At 44.0% G+C, this 19,343-nt stretch overlaps 1 protein-coding gene across 15 annotated transcripts in view; it reads left to right on the top strand.

The window, feature by feature from the left end:
• RERE (arginine-glutamic acid dipeptide repeats) overlaps positions 1–19,343 on the top strand; it is a 504,717-nt gene that overhangs the window by 340,492 nt on the left and 144,882 nt on the right. For all 15 annotated transcript variants that reach the window (XM_067472974.1, XM_067472980.1, XM_067472981.1 and 12 more), the window contains one exon: positions 17,859–17,957. In XM_067472974.1, the coding sequence (XP_067329075.1) occupies positions 17,859–17,957 (99 nt within the window). The remainder of the gene's footprint in view (positions 1–17,858; positions 17,958–19,343) is intronic.

Raw genomic sequence — 19,343 nt, forward strand, 5'->3', positions numbered from 1 at the left:
TACTGATTGTATGTTTTTATGGTTGTAAACCGGGCTGAGTCCCTCTGAGAGGTGAGAAGCTCGGTATAGAAAAAATTGAAATAAATAAATAAATAAAATACTGACACGACCAAAAAAAATATTTTATTATATTGTATTGTATTGTATTGTATTGTATTAAATTATTAACGTCATGGGGACAACCTTTACCTTATAATATAGTAATATTATTTTATTATTATAATATTATATTAAATTATTATATTATTATATTATGTGTATTATTATACATATATATTATTATACATTCCCATCAGCCTGAGACAGGAACGTGTTGCATCGAACCCTATTCACTCCTTGCAAAGACAACTAACTATTTGGGGAGGATGTGAAATGTGGTGCGATGCCTGTGCGTTTAGAGAGGATAATACGAAGCCTCCGAGATGAATGGTAAAAAATTGATATGCTCTATGATTTCTTATTATGGAAATGCAATAAACTTCAGAGCCGCACTTCACATAAATCAGTCCTGACAAGCTTCTTTGCTAGTGTTTTATTTATGTAATAACAGGGTGCCGTAACCCTCAGTATGATTTATTGTTAATTACACCCGATAGAAATGAAGAGCAGGCGAAGTTTGCGCTGCGCGGCATTTATATTATCTCGTGGAACACCTCCTCCCGCTGATTATTTGCTTAATAGCATGGGCAGATTTTCCAGCTTCTTCTCTATATGTGGTTGTTTTTGAAAGTTGCATTTCAATGCCTCTCTCCGCAAATCAGTTGGAAAATGAGTGTTTTGGAAATTATTCATCCCTTTTGCTGTAGAGAATGGAAGGCCGATTAATATCTGATATGAGAAGTTGACTGAGGACTCAGGTAATAATAGCAATAATCACTAAAGTCAACTTTGACACTGCCTGAGCTCTGCAAGTACAGCATTTTTCCGAATGAAGCAGAGAGTGTTTGAGGAACGTGACATCCGTAAGGAGACCAAGGTTCTTGTTTATAAAGGTATTGTCCTCCCAATCCTGCTGTGACAGCCACCTCTCCACAAAAGTCAACATTGACACTGAAATGCAACACTGCCTGAGCTCTGCAAGTGCAGCATTTTTCCGAATGAAGCAGAGAGTGTTTGAGGAACGGGACATCCGTAGGGAGACCAAGGGGCTTGTTTATAAAGCTATTGTCCTCTCAACCCTGCTGTGGCAGCCACCTCTCCACAAAACTCAACAATGACACTGAAATGCAACACCGCCTGAGCTCTGCGAGTGCAGCATTTCTCCGAATGAAGCAAAGAGTGTTTGAGGACCGGCACATCCATAGGGAGACCAAGGTTCTTGTTTATAAAGGTATTGTCCTCCCAATCCTGCTGTGGCAGCCACCTCTCCACAAAAGTCAACATTGACACTGAAATGCAACACCGCCTGAGCTCTGCAAGTGCAGCATTTTTCCGAATGAAGCAGAGAGTGTTTGAGGAACGTGACATCCGTAAGGAGACCAAGGTTTTTGTTTATAAAGGTATTGTCCTCCCAATCCTGCTGTGGCAGCCACCTCTCCACAAAAGTCAACATTGACACTGAAATGCAACACCACCTGAGCTCTGCGAGTGCATCATTTCTCCGAATGAAGCAGAGAGTGTTTGAGGAACGGGGCATCCATAAGGAGACCAAGTTTCTTGTTTGTTTATTTATTTATTTACAGTATTTATATTCCGCCCTTCTCACTCCGCAGGGGACTCAGGGCGGATTACAATGTACATATACATGGCAGACATTCAATGCCATAGACACACAACATATATAGACACACACACAGAAGCTATTTAACATTCCAGCTTCATGAGGGTATTCTGCCCACCGGGAGAGCTGTCGCTTCACTGTCCATTTGTGACACTGATGAAGTACTTACTTATTCTTTGCATGCTTCCTATAGACTTTTATGGCGTCGTAAATTAACCTCCCCACATAAGTGGTACCTAAATTTCCCACTTGACAGGTGCAACTGTCTTTCGGGCTGCAAAAGTTGACAACAAGCTGCACAAATTAAAATAATAAAATTTATAAAGCTATTGTCCTCTCAACCCTGCTGTGGCAGCCACCTCTCCACAAAATTCAACATTGACACTGAAATACAACACCGCCTGAGCTCTGCGAGTGCAGCATTCTTCCGAATGAAGCAGAGAGTGTTTGAGGACCAGGACATCCATAAGGATACTAAGGTGCTTGTTTATAAAGCTATTGTCCTCCCAACTCTGCTATACACCTGCGAGACGTGGACTATCTACAGACATCACATGCAACAGACATCACATGCAACTACGGATTCCATCCGTAGGGAGACCAAGGTACTTGCTAATAAATAAATAAATAAATAAATAAATAAATAAATAAATGTTGTCCCCCCAACATTATAAATATTATAAATAAATAAATAAATATTGTTTATAAATAAATATTGTCCTCCCAACCCTGCTATACACCTGCAAAAAGTGGACTGTCTACAGATGTCACATGCAACTCCTGCAACGATTCCATCAGTGCTGCCTCCGGAAAATCCTGCAAATCTCTTGGGAAGACAGGAGGACAGACGTCAGCGTGCTGGAAGAAGCAAAGACCACCAGCATTGAAGCGATGGTCCTCCGCCATCAACTCTGCTGGACCGGCCACGTTGTCTGGATGCCCGACCACCGTCTCACAAAGCAGTTGCTCTACTCTGAACTCAAGAACGGAAAATGAAATGTTGGTGGGCAGGAAAAAAGATTGAAAGATGGTCTTGGAGAGCTTTTGTTCATCCATTTCAAAGCTCCCTCCTTGAGCGGTGATGGCGCGATCATCAGCATAGATCATCAGCTATAGGAGTCCCCGGTGGTGCAATGTGCCGGCAGGACTAAAGACCGACAGGTCAGAAGTTCGAATCCAGGGAGAACAAGTTTGAGCTCCCTCTGTCAGCTGCAGCTCCCCATGCAGTGACATTAGAGAAGCCTCCCACAAGAATGGTCAAACATCAAAACATCCAGGCATTGTCCCCTGGGCAACATCCTTGCAGATGGCCAACCTCACACCAGAAGAGACTTGGAGTTTCTCAAGTCACTCCTGATACGAAAAACAAAATCATCCTTGTCATTATCATCTGTCAGAAATATTAAAAATTAACTAGGTATTTTTAATTACAAAAATGTGAATCAAGCACTGAAATGGTCAAATGAATGCAATGCTCATTCATTCATTCACTGTTGTAAACCGCTATGAGTCGTCTTAGGGCTGAGAATGGCGGTATACAAGTGAAGTAAATAAATAAATAAATAAATAAATAATAAAAACTGTAGTTCAGTATAAACAGGTGTGCCTGTAGCTTAGTTGCCCTCAGTGTTAGTTTGTCTCAGTGTGAGAGAGCCCTCAGTGAGAGAAAGCCTCAGGGGGAGAAAGGCCTCAGTTAGATGTAGACCTCAGTATGAGAAACCTGGTGTGAGAAGCTTTGATGAGAGAAGCTCCGGGTTGAAGGCCTCATGAGTGAAACCCCAGTGTGAAGGGTGTTGTGTGTAAAGCTACAGTGTGAAGCTCCTTTGTAAGCTCGGTGTGAGAAGAGGCTCTCACTCCCTGTGAGAGTGAAGCTGTTTAACTGCATGACAAAGACACCTAGTGTGGAAGCAAAGAAGTGTAAAGAACTTTGTGTTATGGAAACCTTGTCCTTATAGGCCTCAGTGTTGGCTTGCCTCAGTGTGAGGTCTGAGAGAGTCCTCAGTGTGAGAAGGCCTCAGTTTGAGAAAACCTGGTGTGAGAAGCTTCGATGAGAGAAGCTCCAGGTTGAAGTCCCCATGTGTGAAGCCCCAGTGTGAAAGCTGTCATGTGCACAGCTACAGTGTGAAGCTCCTGTGTAAACTTGGTGTGAGAAGAGGCTCTGTGAGAGTGAAGCTGTTTATCTGCATGAGAAAGACGCCTAGTGTAGAAGCAAAGAAATCTTGTCCTTGTAGGCCTCAGTGTTGGCTTGCCTCAGTGTTGGCCTGCCTCAGTATGAGGTCTGAGAGAGTCCTCAGTGGGAGAAAGGCCTCAATGTGAAGTAGGCCTCAATGTTAGTAGGCCTCGGTTTGAGAAGGCCTGGTGTGAGAAGCTTCAGTGAGAGAAGCTTCGGGTTGAAGGTCTCCAGGGTGAAGGCTGTTGTGTGCACAGCTACAGTGTGAAGCTCCTGTGTAAGCTCGTTGTGAGAAGAGGCTCTGTGAGAGTGAAGCTGTTTATCTGCATGAGAAAGACAACTAGTGTGGAAGAAAGAAACCTTGCGTTTGTAGGCATCCGTGTTGGCTTGCCTCAGTGTGAGGTCTGAGAGAGTCCTCAGTGTGAGAAGGCCTCAGTGGGAGAATGGCCTCAATGTGAAGTAGGCCTTGGTTTGAGAAGGCCTAGTGTGAGAAGCTTCAGTGAGAGAAGTCCCGAGTTGAAGGTCTCATGTTTGAAGCCCCAGGGTGAAGGCTGTTGTGTGCACAGCTACAGTGTGAAGCTCCTGTGTAAGCTCGGTGTGAGAAGTGGCTCTGTGAGAGTGAAGCTGTTTCTCTGCATGAGAAAGACACCTATTGTGGAAGCAAAGAAACCTTGTCCTTGTAGGCCTCAGTGTTGGCTTGCCTCAGTGTGAGGTCTGAAAGAGTCCTCAGTGTGAGAAGGCCTCAGTGGGAGAAAGGCCTGAATGTGAAGTAGGCCTCAATGTTAATAGGCCTTGGTTTGAGAAGGCCTGGTGTGAGAAGCTTCAGTGAGAGAAGTCCTGAGTTGAAGGTCTAATGTTTGAAGCCCCAGGGTGAAGACTGTTGTGTGTACAGCTATAGTGTGAAGCTCCTGTGTAAGTTCGGTGTGAGAAGAGTCTCTGTGAGAGCGAAGCTGTTTATCTGCATGAAAAAAAACTCATCATCTTACACGCATGTTCCTTTTTGGAAGTACAAACAGGCAGAAAGGGAGCATTAAGATTCTTCTCCAAGAGCGTCAACGGCGGCATTGACACGGAGTCTGTCTTTAATAGCTCACAGATCAGCAGGCATAAAAGGAGAGATTAACACAAAACAGCAGAAAACATGCAGATGTCTTTGTAAGAGCAGCGCGTTTTCAAAAAGGATCCTTCAGCGTTCGGGAAGCTCATCCCAGATGCATGCGGATTTATTTTTCCTTCCCAAAACCCACCCGCGAAAGGAAACCCTCCCTTCCCATCATGATACGACGAAGCCCCTTCTCCTTAATATCTAGGAGCTCCGAATGTCACTTCCACAATTAAAATTCACGAGCCACAACGCTCACGTTTTACAGCTGCGTAATTTTACTTGGTAATTTAAATGTGTGCTTCAGATGTCCTCTTTTCACCCTCTCCAGCATATATGGTTCAGAATGCTTCCGTGCTTGAATCCTATAGAAAAGTAAAGCTCTTTTCAAATTGCTAAAGATGCAGTACGTCGGAGAACTTGACTCAATGCTGAATCGCATCTGGAAGAAACAATTGTGCCTTTTGTGTTGTTGAAGGCTTTCATGGCCAGAATCACTGGGTTGTTGTAGGTTTTTTGGGTTCTCTGTCCATGTTCCAGAAGCATTCTCTCCTGACGTTTTGCCTCCATCTAAGGTAGGCATCCTCAGAGGTTGTGAGGTCTGTTGGAAATTAGGAAAATTGGGTTTATATGCCTGTGGAATTGTTGCACACCTGGACAGGAATAATCCTCTGACTTTAAACACCATGTGGTTAGATCCAATTAGGTAAGAAGATAAGGAGGAACTAAGAATCACACGAATAGGAAAAACAATCCTTTTATTGACAATAAGTAGAAAAAATAGCAAAGTAAAAAATCACTTTAAGGAAATAGGTAAATCCAATTAGGTAAGAAGATAAGCAGGAACAAATTTGTCCAAAGTAGAGTTCTGCAAAGTCCATAAAAGCAAAGTCCACGCAACTCTAATACAATCCAGAAAATTGGGAATACATTAACCCAAGGCAATCATGAAATCCAGGAATCAAAGCCATCTTAGCATGAATCTTCAAAGTAAAGCTTCCATGAAACTAGTTGGCGTGATTCTAAACGATGCTTCATCTGACTACAAATCCCAAACTTGAGACTTTTATCCCCTCGTTAGCTAGGTCACTAGCTGTCAGAAATTGCTTTCTCTTTAATTGAGGCTTTGTTATTGTTTTCTGTGAAAGCCTGGCAGAGCACTGAAGCCATTGCTCAGCTCTCCTGTTTTGACTTTGCTCATTATCTACTTGCTCATTAATTTTTGCAGCTGGGCCAGGTGCCGAGCTATTTTCATGTTCTCTTTCATGAGAAAATTCTGGTAACAATTCAGAAATCACACCATCACCCCCACACCCTTCAGGGACATTCTCATGAGAAACTACATGGATCTCTTGGTCATTCTCTGCATCTATATCATTGGCCAAACCATTGCCATCTTGAACCTCATTAACATCATTCCCCACATCTAAAGCACCCTGATCCTGAAACACAACCAGCCATTTCAAAGCTCCCTGCTTGAGCGCTGATGGCACGATCGTCAGCATAGATGAAACTCTCTGTCCCTTCTGGCAGTGGCTGGTCATTTGTGTAAATATTAAACATTGATGATGCAACCTGGTTTTCCCTGTAATAAGCGGTAAGAGCACCTAAAGTTTCTGAGAGCTTCTGTTCAACCATTTCAAAGCTCCTTGCTTGAGCGGTGATGGCACGATCGTCAGCATAGACGAAACTGTCCCTTCTGGCAGTGGCTGGTCATTTGTGTAAATATTAAACATTGATGATGCAACCTGGTTCCTCTTGTAATAGGCAGTAAGAGCACCTAAAGCTTTGGAGGGCTTCTGTTCAGGCTTTCCAATTCCCTTCTTGAGCGGTGATGGCATGATCATCAGCATAGATGAAACTCCCTGTGCCTTCTGGCAGTGGCTGGTCATTTGTGTAGATTTTAAACATTGATGGAGCAAGCTGGCTTCCCCTGTGATAGGCAGTAAGAACACCTAAAGCTTCTGTTCAGCCTTTCAAAACTCCCTTCTTGTGCGGTGATGACATGATCGTCAGCATAGATGAAACTCTCTGTCTCTTCTGGCAGAGGCTGGTCATTTGTGTAAATATTAACCATTGATGGTGCAACCTGGTTTTCTTTTTCATAGGCAGGAAGAGCACCTAAAGCTTTGGAGATGTCATGTTGCTAGGGCTCTACCTTGTTTAGGTAGAGATTAATCAAAACTCCCAGTTTTATCAAACAGTTTAATTAAAACACAAAGATAGCACGCAGCTACAGAATAAACAAAAAAGCGAGAACAAAAATAACTTCATAGTCAAAAGGGTCCAGTCCAATGGTCAATGCTGAAAGTACAATGAGCAAAGTCCAGGGATCAAGAGTCTATACCATAGTCCAAAGGTTCTAGGTTCCAGGATTCCAAAGGTACAAGAGACAGGTCAGGATACCGAAAAATCCAACAGACCTGGGGGGAAAAACCAGCAGCATCCACCACCAAAATATGACAATACTTTTCTCCTGAAGATCACTTCCAAGGCTCACTCCTTATATCCACAAACACCCAGCTGCAACCTATCTCTTGCATACCTGCACCCTTAATTTCTTTTACCTGTGAACTCCCACTTACAGATCACCAAACCCTCTAGAACTAATACTCACATTAACCCTTCCATCACCAACGACCATCAACTGCAGACCATATGACAGGAGAGCTTCTGTTCAGCCATTTCAAAGCTCCCTTCTTGAGCGGTGATGGCATGATCGTCAGCATAGATTAAATTTCTATGTCCCTTCTGGCCAGAAGCAGTAAACAATCATTACTTTGATTAAAGCTCCATTTCAGAGAATTATAAAGAAAAATATTTTTCCATCTCCTTTTTGAGTTTCAGAATGAAAAAAAGGTATGTTATTTTCCCACAATACCTCTGGTTTGGACATAATAAATTGTGTTGAACTGAAAGAAGAGGCTCTTAGGCTTGCATTGGGCCGCAGAGAAGTGTTGAAACCCAGGTTGGCCATCCTTTAATTCCCAAGCTGGAAAGGGAAACACTACTTGAGGGTTTAAATGAGTCCACTGAAAGCCGTGAGTCATCGGTGCCGTAATAAAATGGTCAGCGTGCAGCAATAAAGCTTTTATGGTTATGGAGCGAGCATACTTGAGAATAACTTGCTATACAAATAAGTATTTATTATCTGTGCAAAAAACCCCGCATAGAAATGGCATTCTGCAATTTTAAATTCTGGAAAGATGTTTGCTTGGGCCACCAAGAGCTGGGTAAACATGGCTCAACAGGAGGAGAGCTTGCTAAGGCTGTGTCATGTGGAAAATTAGCCATTATTTCCCCTTCGATGTGCCAGAGATAGGCACCCTATCTGTGCCCATTGGTTAAAATTGTTTTCTTCTTCCTTGGAAACTTACCAGGGACCAGAAGCCATTGGATTGGAGGGTAGCATCAATCCGGTAACCATCCCTTGGGGCAGAATAGGTTTAAAGTATGGTTGTGCATTTGGGAAAATCAGAAATACACTTTTTTTTCCTAGCTAAGGAGGTGAGTTCTGGAAGGCTTCAGTTGCAAGCGCACACTTTCTTTCCCGGGCTACAGCATGCCAGCCAGTCACGCACTCTCCCAGGTATTTTAAGGAAGTATGGAAGGAATGGAAGAGCGATGACCTCCTGAAAGAGGAGAGTAGTTTTCAGGGAAAGATGATTTACTTTTTTTTTTTTTGCTGGGGGATTAATGAAAAAGATTAAACTGTGATGCCGAAAAGGTGGCCAGGTGGCGGTACCCGCTCCCACTTGCTTTCATGTTGTGCTGATTTTCATATTGTGAACAGCCTTCCTATTCCGTCCTCCTGAAGGAACAAAACAAAGCGAACGAGCAGTGCCAGTTGTCAGTAGCTCATCGGTACCTGCTCCCGTTTACTTTCGTGTTGAGCTGATTTTCATATTGTGAACAGCCTTCCTATTCCGTCCTCCTGAAGGAACAAAACAAAGCGAACGAGCAGTGCCAGTTGTCAGTAGCTCATCGGTACCTGTTTCCGTTTACTTTCGTGTTGAGCTGATTTTCGTACCGGGAGGGGCCTTCCCATTCTGTCCTCCTGAAGGAACAAAACAAAGTGAACGAGCAGTGCCAGTTGTCAGTAGCTCATTGGTACCTGCTCCCATTTACTTTCGTGTTGAGCTGATTTTGATATTGTGAACAGCCTTCCTATTCCGTCCTCCTGAAGGAACAAAACAAAGCGAATGAGCAGTGCCAGTTGTCAGTAGCTCATTGGTACCTGCTCCCGTTTACTTTCGTGTTGAGCTGATTTTCGTACCGGGAGGGGCCTTCCCATTCTGTCCTCCTGAAGGAATGAAACAAGCGAATGAAACAGCAGAAACAAATTCCAAACACAACTCTAGTTTAAAGTACTATGAGGGATATCCAGAAAATAAGGTTACAAGGCACGTAGCTCTCGCAGGGAATTTTTGTGGGGAAGTTCGTATCACTGCTTTGAAGTGGGAAACCAGCGGAAGCTGATTTTCGTACCAGGAGGGGCCTTTCCATTCCGTTCTCCCGAAGGAACGAATGAAATGGGAGAAACGAATTCTGCGCACAATTCTAGTTTAAACTACTACGAGGGATATCCGGAAAGTAAGGTTACAATACAATTCTGCTGTCACCTGGGATTGCGACATCGACGATCCATACTTTGTTTTTTTAACACGATTGTGAGGTCAGGAGTAGTGTGCGCTAGAACTTTGTCTGTCTGAATCCCGAAGTCCCAGAGTAGCTTGACGTGTTCATTCTCTGTAACTTTTTCCGGCTTGTGATCCCACCAGTTCTTTGTCGCAGGCAGATGGTCTTTGTGGCACAAGTTCCAATGGATCATCTGAGCAAGGGTGTTGTGCCTCTGCTTGGAGTCTGTCTGCGTGATCTTCTTGCAGCAGCTGAGGACCAGAAGTCCCAGAGGAGTTTGCCATGTTCATTCTCTGTAACTCTTTCCGGCTTGTGATCCCACCACTTCTTTGTCGCAGGCATTTGTGGCACAAGTTCCAGTGGATCATCTGAGCAAGGGTGTTGTGCCTCTGCTTGGAGTCTGTCTGCACGATCTTCTTGCAGCAGCTGAGGATGGGATCTCTTGTTTCATCTGCTTCCTTGCAGAGTCTACATTTGGGATCTGGTGTTATGCCTCTGCTTGTAGTCTGTCTGCGCGATCTTCTTGCAGCAGCTGAGGATGGGATCTCTTGTTTCATCTGCTTCCTTGCAGAGTCTACATTTGGGATCTGGAGTTATGCCTCTGCTTGTAGTCTGTCTGCGCGATCTTCTTGCAGCAGCTGAGGATGGGATCTCTTGTTTCATCTGCTTCCTTGCAGAGTCTACATTTGGGATCTGGAGTTATGCCTCTGCTTGCAGTCTGTCTGCGCAATCTTCTTGCAGCAGCTGAGGATGGGATCTCTTGTTTCATCTGCTTCCTTGCAGAGTCTACATTTGGGATCTGGTGTCATGCCTCTGCTTGTAGTCTGTCTGCGCGATCTTCTTGCAGCAGCTGAGGATGGGATCTCTTGTTTTATCTGCTTCCTTGCAGAGTCTACGTTTGGGATCTGGTGTTATGCCTTTGCTTGTAGTCTGTCTGCGCGATCTTCTTGCAGCAGCTGAGGATGGGATCTCTTGTTTCATCTGCTTCCTTGCAGAGTCTACATTTGGGATCTGGTGTTATGCCTCTGCTTGTAGTCTGTCTGCGCGATCTTCTTGCAGCAGCTGAGGATGGGATCTCTTGTTTCATCTGCTTCCTTGCAGAGTCTACATTTGGGAGCTGGTGTTATGCCTCTGCTTGTAGTCTGTCTGCGCGATCTTCTTGCAGCAGCTGAGGATGGGATCTCTTGTTTTATCTGCTTCCTTGCAGAGTCTACATTTGGGATCTGGTGTTATGCCTCTGCTTGTAGTCTGTCTGCGCGATCTTCTTGAAGCAGCTGAGGATGGGATCTCTTGTTTCATCTGCTTCCTTGCAGAGTCTACATTTGGGATCTGGTGTTATGCCTCTGCTTGTAGTCTGTCTGCGCGATCTTCTTGCAGCAGCTGAGGATGGGATCTCTTGTTTCATCTGCTTCCTTGCAGAGTCTACATTTGGGATCTGGTGTTATGCCTCTGCTTGTAGTCTGTCTGCGCGATCTTCTTGCAGCAGCTGAGGATGGGATCTCTTGTTTCATCTGCTTCCTTGCAGAGTCTACATTTGGAATCTGGTGTTATGCCTCTGCTTGTAGTCTGTCTGTGCGATCTTCTTCTTCTTCTTCTTCTTCTTCTTCTTCTTCTTCTTCTTCTTCTTACTATTATTATTATTGGATAACCCTCATACATATGCACATAGGTAATGGGTTGTAGTTTTTGGTACAATACAGCATCCCACTTTCTTGTTACAGATGGTTCGTTCACAGAACTACATTTTAAAACAATAATGCATACCTCATGCATACGCCTTTTTAAATCATCACGGCTGTCAAGGCCTTGGTTATATAAGGCCTTGGTTGCCATGAAGCCACCTTGCAAATGTGCTGTTCTTACGGAAAGGTTTTAACTCAGTTGGCAGCCCTCTCTTGTCTATTAAAGGAGCAGGGCTTGTTTCATTCTCGCTCACTTTCCCCTCCCCAGGAGGATGCTGTTCTGAGATCTCGCTCTGTTCTTAATGGACTCCAATTATTTAATATTGTCGCCGGGATCCAGCCGCAAACGCCTGCGATGGCTTTCAGGCTGGGCTCCTAATGACTGTAATTGCAGGAGAGTGCCTTGCTGAAGCCGGAGCCGCCAGATGCGATGCCGTTCCGATGCAGGAAAGGTCACAGGGAAAGGGACGCCTAAATTAAGTTATAAATTACACCCAAAGAACAATATTTTGATGTTCGAGACCCAGGGATGTGAGAATAGCGAGGCGTAATTCATGGATTCATTACCGAACAGAGGGGCCTGACAGCTGAGCCATGCCGAAAGGAGAATTTATTTGCGATATCACGCAGCCGGAATATGGCAGCAAAGTGGGCGTCACAAGGCAGTTTGCCCCCACCCCGCTCCAAAAAGCCCATCCTAACCTTGCTCCGATGTGGCAGAGTTTATGCTAATATGCCCTGCCTGAGATCCAGAGACGTTTAGTGTCGTTTGGGATATAAATGGGGAGAATGGTCCGGGACATAGCCAGAGGGAAAAAGAACTGTTTCTTCTTCATGGTCCCTGCAAAATGCACACATATGGCTGTGCAAATTTCATGGGTGACCGTTCAAAGAAACATGGTTACAGGTAAGCAACCATTCGTTCTTCTTCGTGGTCCCCACAAAATGCGCACAGCCATATGTTCGAATTTCACAGGTGACCACTCGAAGAAACATGTTTACATGTAAGCAACCATTCCTTCTTCTTCATGGTCCCTGCAAAATACATACAGCTATATGTGCGAATTTCACAGGTGACCACTCGAAGAAACATGTTTACATGTAAGCAACCATTCCTTCTTCTTTGTGGTCCCCATGACATGCTTACATCCATATGTGCAAATCACACGGATGAACACTCAAAGAAACACATTTACTGGTAAGCAACCATTCCTTCTTCTTTATGGTCCTTGTGAAATGTGCACATATGGCGGGGCGAATTTCACGGGTGACCACTTAAAAGAAACACGGTTACAGGTAAGCAACCATTTGTTCTTTGTGGTCCCCGCAAAATGCGTACAGCCATATGTGTGAATTTCACAGGTGACCACTCGAAGAAACACAGTTACAGATAAGCAACCATCCCTTCTTCTTCGTGGTCCCTGTGAAATGTGTGAATTTCACAGGTGACCACTCGAAGAAACATGCAAGCAACCATTCCTTCTTCTTCGTGGTCCCCATGACATACTCACATCCATATGTGCAAATTTCACGGGTGGCCATGAAGAAGAAACATCGTTACAGGTAAGCAACCATTCCTTCATGGTCCCTATGAAATGTACACATATGGCTGAGAATATTTAATGGGTGACCACTCAAAAGAAACACAGTTACAGGTAAGCAACCATTCCTTCTTCTCCGTGATCCCTGCGAAATACATACAGCCATATGTGCGAATTTCACAAGTGACCACTCAAAGAAACATGTTTATATGTAAGCAACCATTCATACTTCTTCATGGTCCCCATGACATGCTCACATTCATATGTGCAAATCTCACGGATGAACACTCAAAGAAATACGTTTACAGGTAAGCAACCATTTCTTTTTCTTCATCATGGTCCCCATGAAATGTGCACATATGGCTGAGTGAATTTCATGGGTGACAACTCAAAAGAAACACGGTTACAGGTAAGCAACCATTCCTTCTTCTTCGCGGTCCTTGTGAAATGTGCACAGCCATATGTGTGAATTTCATGGGTGACTACTTGAAGAAACACTGTTACATGTAAGCAACCATTCCTTCTTCTCCATGGTCCCCGTGAAATGTGCACATATGGCTGAGCGAATTTCATGGGTGACCACTCAAAAGAATCACGGTTACAGGTAAGCAACCATTCCTTCTTCTCCGTGATCCCTGCGAAATACACACAGCCATATGTGCGAATTTCACGAGTGACCACTCAAAGAAACATGTTTACATGTAAGCAACCATTCATACTTCTTCATGGTCCCCATGACATGCTCACATTCATATGTGCAAATCTCACGGATGAACACTCAAAGAAATACGTTTACAGGTAAGCAACCATTTCTTCTTCTTCATCATGGTCCCCATGAAATGTGCACATATGGCTGAGTGAATTTCATGGGTGACAACTCAAAAGAAACACGGTTACAGGTAAGCAACCAGTCCTTCTTCTTCGTGGTCCTTGTGAAATGTGCACAGCCATATGTGTGAATTTCATGGGTGACTACTTGAAGAAACACTGTTACATGTAAGCAACCATTCCTTCTTCTTCGTGGTCCCTGTGAAATGCACGCAGCCATATGTGCAAATGGCATGGATGACCACTTGAAAAAACACGGTTACAGGTAAGCAACCATTCCTTCTTTGTGGTCCCCGTGAATTGCGCACAGCCATATGTGCAAATGTCATGGGTTACCACTCAAAGAAATACTTTTACATGTAAGCAACCATTCCCCCTTCTTCATGGTCCTTGTGAAATGTGCACATATGGGTGCACAAATTTCATGGGTGATCACTTGAAGAAACATGGTTACAGGTAAGCAACCATTCCTTCTTCTTTGTGGTCCTTGTGAAATGTGCACAGCCATATGTGCGAATTTCACAGGTGATCACTCGAAGAAACCTGGTTACATGTAAACGATCATTCCTTCTCCGTGGTCCCCGTGAAATGCACACAGCTATATGTGCAAATGTCATGGATGACCACTTGAAGAAACACGGTTACAGGTAAGCAACTAATCCCTCTTCTTCATGGTCCCCGTGAAATGCACACACCCATATGTGCGAACTTCACGAAGAAACGTGGCAAGCAACCATTCCATTTTAAAAGTCGCAAAAATATAATAACTTGGGTTGCTGTGAATTTTCCGGGCTGTCTGGCTATGTTCCAGTAGCATTCCCTCCTGACGTTTCGCCCATATCTATGGCAGGCATCCTCAGAGGTTGAGGGATCTGTTGGAAACTAGGCAAGTAAGGTTTATATAACTGTAGAACGTCTAGGGTCTGCTTGAGACAAGGGTGAATGTTGCAAATGGCCACACAATGATTAGCATTTAATAGTCTTGCTGCTTCAAAGCCTGGCTGCTTCCTGCCTGGGGGAATCCTTTGTTGGGAGGTGTTGTTGTCCTGTCTGGAATTCGTCTATTTTCGGAGTGTTGCTCTTATTTACAGTATTTCCCTGATTTTGGAGTTTTTGAAATACTGGTAGCCAGATTTTGTCCATTTTCATGGTCTCCTCCTTTTTGTTGAAATGTATGAGACCCCACGAATGCCAAATCGGATCTCTGCGTGACGCAAATGCCACCCGTCTGCCCTTCTTTTTCAGCTGGAGCCGCTGTCCGCTTATCCCATTCTTCTTCGTCTCCTTCAGTCCTTATTCTTCCAGCTTGTTAAACGTGTTCAGCAAAAGGAAAGGGGGAAAAAAAGTTATTTTTGTGCCGTTCCTTTGGGCAAAAATAGATTCCTTCCATGAGTCATGCAAGGAGGCAGGGAACAGAGCACCACGCCGAGTGAACAATCCTGCTTTGAGTCGGTCCTTAATTTTTCTCAAAATGTACCTTGGTGGAGTTCATATCCCCGCCACCTTTAACCCATTTATGGCCAAGAAGGTTGGGGATCTTCATGTCAATCAGTGTCAGGAGTGACTTTGTTTTACTTACTTTACTTAGGCGATCCCTCATTGTCCGAGTAGGATTGTTTTCGAAGATTGGTGGTCCGTAGGTAACTGTGGAGCCTTATTCTTGATCTGCATCTTCTCCCGCAGTGAGGGCATTGGTTTCCAGGTTGAAGGTGGTCCCAGTCGGGGTTGGCTTGATGTGCCTTCCTCTTGGAACGTTTCTCTCTTTCACCCTCCATTCGTGCCTCTTCAAATTCTGCAGCACTGCTGGTCACAGCTGAACTCCAGCTGAGCTTCCCAGTTCTCAGTGTCTATGCCAGAGATTTTAAGGTTAGCTTTGAGCCCATCTTTCAATCTCCTTTCCTGTCCACCAACATCCCGATTTCCGTTCTTGAGTTCGGAATAGAGCAATTGCTTTGGGAGACTGTGGTCAAGCATCTGGACAACGTGGCCAGTCCAGCAGGGTTGGTTGCGGAGGACCATCGCTTCAAAGCTGGTGGTCTTTACAACTCCCAAATGTCAAGATCTAAACTCCATCAGTGTTCACATTGTGGTATATATTATTACTGGAGGGGTTGTGGGGGGATGTGACCTCCTTTCTGGGAATTGTAGTTCACCCACAAGCAGAAGGGTTTGAAGGGACTGACCTACCATAGTGGGAGTTGTAGTTTACCCTACAGCCAGAGAGCACACTGAGCCATCTAGAGGAAACCTCAAATGCCTCCAGGAAGCCCACAGGCAAGACATCTTTTTGTGAACAGTGGTAGTTAAAGAGCCCATTCTAAGGATTATTTCTGCGTTTGATTTATTAAAATATTCCCATCCAAACCCAAGTAACAAAGGCGGAGGCATTACTTTTCATTCATTGTTGGTAGAAATGTATCCAATTGTCTGGTGATTATGTAGGAAAGTGAATAGTGGGAGTTAAAGAGCACATTCTAAGGATTATTTCTGCGTTTGATTTATTAAAATATTCCCATCCAAACCCAAGTAACGAAGGCGGAGGCATTACTTTTCATTCATTGTTGGCAGAAACGTATCCAATTGTCTGGTGATTCTGTGGGAAAGTGAATAGTGGGAGTTAAAGAGCACATTCTAAGGATTATGTTTGATTTATTAAAATATTCCCATCCAAACCCAAGTAACGAAAGCCGAGGCATTACTTTTCATTCATTGTTGGTAGAAATGTATCCAATTGTCTGGTGATTGTGTGGGAAAGTGAACAGTGGTAGTTAAAGAGCACATTCTAAGGATTATTTCTGCGTTTGATTTATTAAAATATTCCCATCCAAACCCAAGTAACGAAGGCGGACGCATTACTTTTCATTCATCGTTGGTAGAAATGTATCCAGTTGTCTGGTGATTATGTAGGAAAGTGAATAGTGGGAGTTAAAGAGCACATTCTAAGGATTATTTCTGCGCTTGATTTATTAAAATATTCCCATCCAAATCCAAGTAACAATGGCGGATTACTTTTCATTCATCTTTGGTAGAAATGTATCCAATTGTCTGGTGGTTGTGTGGGAAAGTGAACAGTGGTAGTTAAAGAACACATTCTAAGGATTATTTCTGCGTTTGATTTATTAAAATATTCCCATCCAAACCCAAGTAACGAAGGTGGAGGCATTACTTTTCATTCATTGTTGGTAGAAATGTATCCAATTGTCTGGTGATTGTGTGGAAAAGTGAATCGTGGTGGTTAAAGAACACATTCTACGGATTATTTCTGCGTTTGATTTTTTAAAATATGTCAGGATTAATTTAGATATATGTGTGTTTTAAATGTGCTTCTATGTAATTTCAAGATGGAGTCTACTGTGTATTAGAAATTTCTGTGCAGAATGTCCATGAGGCTGTGATTAAGTAACCTTGAGAGAAATGAGATACTGTATGCTCTAGCTGGGAACAAAAGGGAGTCACCCGTGTCAGCCAGAGAGAAGAGAGATAAGCAGGTGTGCAGAGACTTTCGGTTTTCCACTAGTTCCTGTTTGTAGCTCGCTGTGATAAGACGTGTGCTTGATGTACTTAGTAAAACTTAGTTTCTTTTGTAACTGAAAGCCTGCACAGTCCTTATTTCGCATCTCAGTGTCTGCTGATCTAGCAATCCTTCCGCTGGCAAACATCAACACTCTGACAAAATATTCCCATCCAAATCTAAACCTCGTATAATTTAGAACGACAACACTCGTAATCCTTCCCCCAAACTCCCTTTTATGTAACGGCGCACAGAGCTTCCGTACACCCTTCTTGTCTTACTTGGCGTTGCGTGTGTTTTCCAGTGAGCTTTATGAAGTCAGACCTAATTTTAGTGTGGACTTCAAACCCAGAGCCCTGCGTACCAAATTAATTTCCTCCTTCCTCCGTGCAAGCCTCCAAAAGTGCCGATTCTCTTGGTCAACCAGCTAACGTGAAACAAGAGAGGCCTGCAGAGGAACCGGTCTCGTTTGAAGGTTGTTTATTTTGATCTGGTTTCCTTTCCCCTCCATTTCCTTTCTGTTGGAAAATGCTGCAGGGGAGACTTTTAAATATCCACTTTGGCTCTGGATCCCCTTTGGAAAAAGAGGGAGAGAGGCAACGTTTTTCTTGCTGTCTCTCTTGGACTCCATCATAATTCCGTTTTGCTTCTCTGTCTCTCCTTCAGCTACATGAAAGTAACTACGATGCTGGCAAAGCCCTCCAACGCCTGGTGAAGAAGCCCGTGCCCAAACTCATTGAGAAGTGCTGGACGGAAGACGAAGTGGTAAGGAGCCATATTGTTGTTGCTGTTGTTGTTGTTGCTCTGATTTGCTGCAGTGGGAGTAGAGGTTTATGTATTTCGTATCAAAAGGATCGCATAAATTAGTATAAAGCTGATAAAAATAGAAGGAGCACAGGCGGCTAAATATCTTTTGACCAAAAATGGGCAACAGCAACGGCATTGTCTGTAGCCTCCAGGAATTCTTCCTCTGTACATGATACAGGGCATAGTGGACAAGCATACAGATGCGGAGTTGTTTGTTCTGTTCCACAGTCACACAAGGTGTAGGATTCTTTTAGGTCGTGCCATTTTGCCAGGTTGTCTTTTCAGGGGTTTTTCACAGTGGGGGGGGGGGGGGGGGGTTTCCACAGGGTTCAACCTTATTTATCTCACATTGAGCAGCAACTTCCCAAATGCCAACTATCTTGGAGACTTAAGCAAGGTTTAAGACATCCTGTGATTATTCTGCATGTTTCGTTCAATGCTATGTTCACCTGGTTTGCATGGAGTAGTAGTTCTCATAAAGCTTTTCCTTGATTGGAGTCTACTGGGAGGAGGCTGGTAGCCATGGAGTAGGGGGCTTTCACAGGGTTCAACCTTATTTCTCTCACATTTAAGAGCAACTTCCCATTGCACATCGGGGTGCAGGGGCAAGGCCTGCTAGCTTGAAGAGTTTATCAACAGGTGTAGGTTTAAGACGTCCTGTGATTATTCTGCATGTTTCATTCAATGCTATGTTCACCTGGTTTGGATGGAGTAGTAATTTTCATAAAGCTTTCCCTTGATTCGAGTCTACTGGGAGGAGGCTGGTAGCCATGTAGTGGGGAGCTTTCACAGGGTTCAACCTTATTTCTCTCACATTTAGCAGCAACCTCCCATCGCACATCGGGGGGGGGGGCAATGCCAGCTAGCTTGCAAAGTTTATCAACAGGTGTAGGTTTAAAACATCCTGTGATTATTCTGCATGTTTTGTTCAATGCTATGTTCACCTGCTTTGCATGGAGTAGTAATTTTCATAAAGCTTTCCCTTGATTCGAGTCTACTGGGAGGAGGCTGGTAGCCATGCAGTGGGGGGCTTTCAAAGAGTTCAACCTTATTTCTCTCACATTGAGCAGCAACTTCCCAAACACCAACTATCTTGGAGAGTTAATCAACAGGTGTAGGTTTAAGACATCCTGTGATTATTCTGCATGTTTCGTTCAATGCTATGTTCACCTGCTTTGCATGGAATGATTGTTCCTTGATTTGAAGCTTTTCCTTGATTGGAGTCTACTGGGAGGAGGCTGGTAGCCATGTAGTGGGGGGCTTTCACAGGGTTCAACCTTATTTCTCTCACATTGAGCAGCAACTTCCCATCGCACATCAGGGGTGGCAGTGCCAACTAGCTTG

The sequence above is a fragment of the Anolis sagrei genome, chromosome 13, assembly GCF_037176765.1.
Source record: "Anolis sagrei isolate rAnoSag1 chromosome 13, rAnoSag1.mat, whole genome shotgun sequence".
NCBI classification, from domain to species: Eukaryota; Metazoa; Chordata; class Lepidosauria; order Squamata; family Dactyloidae; genus Anolis; species Anolis sagrei.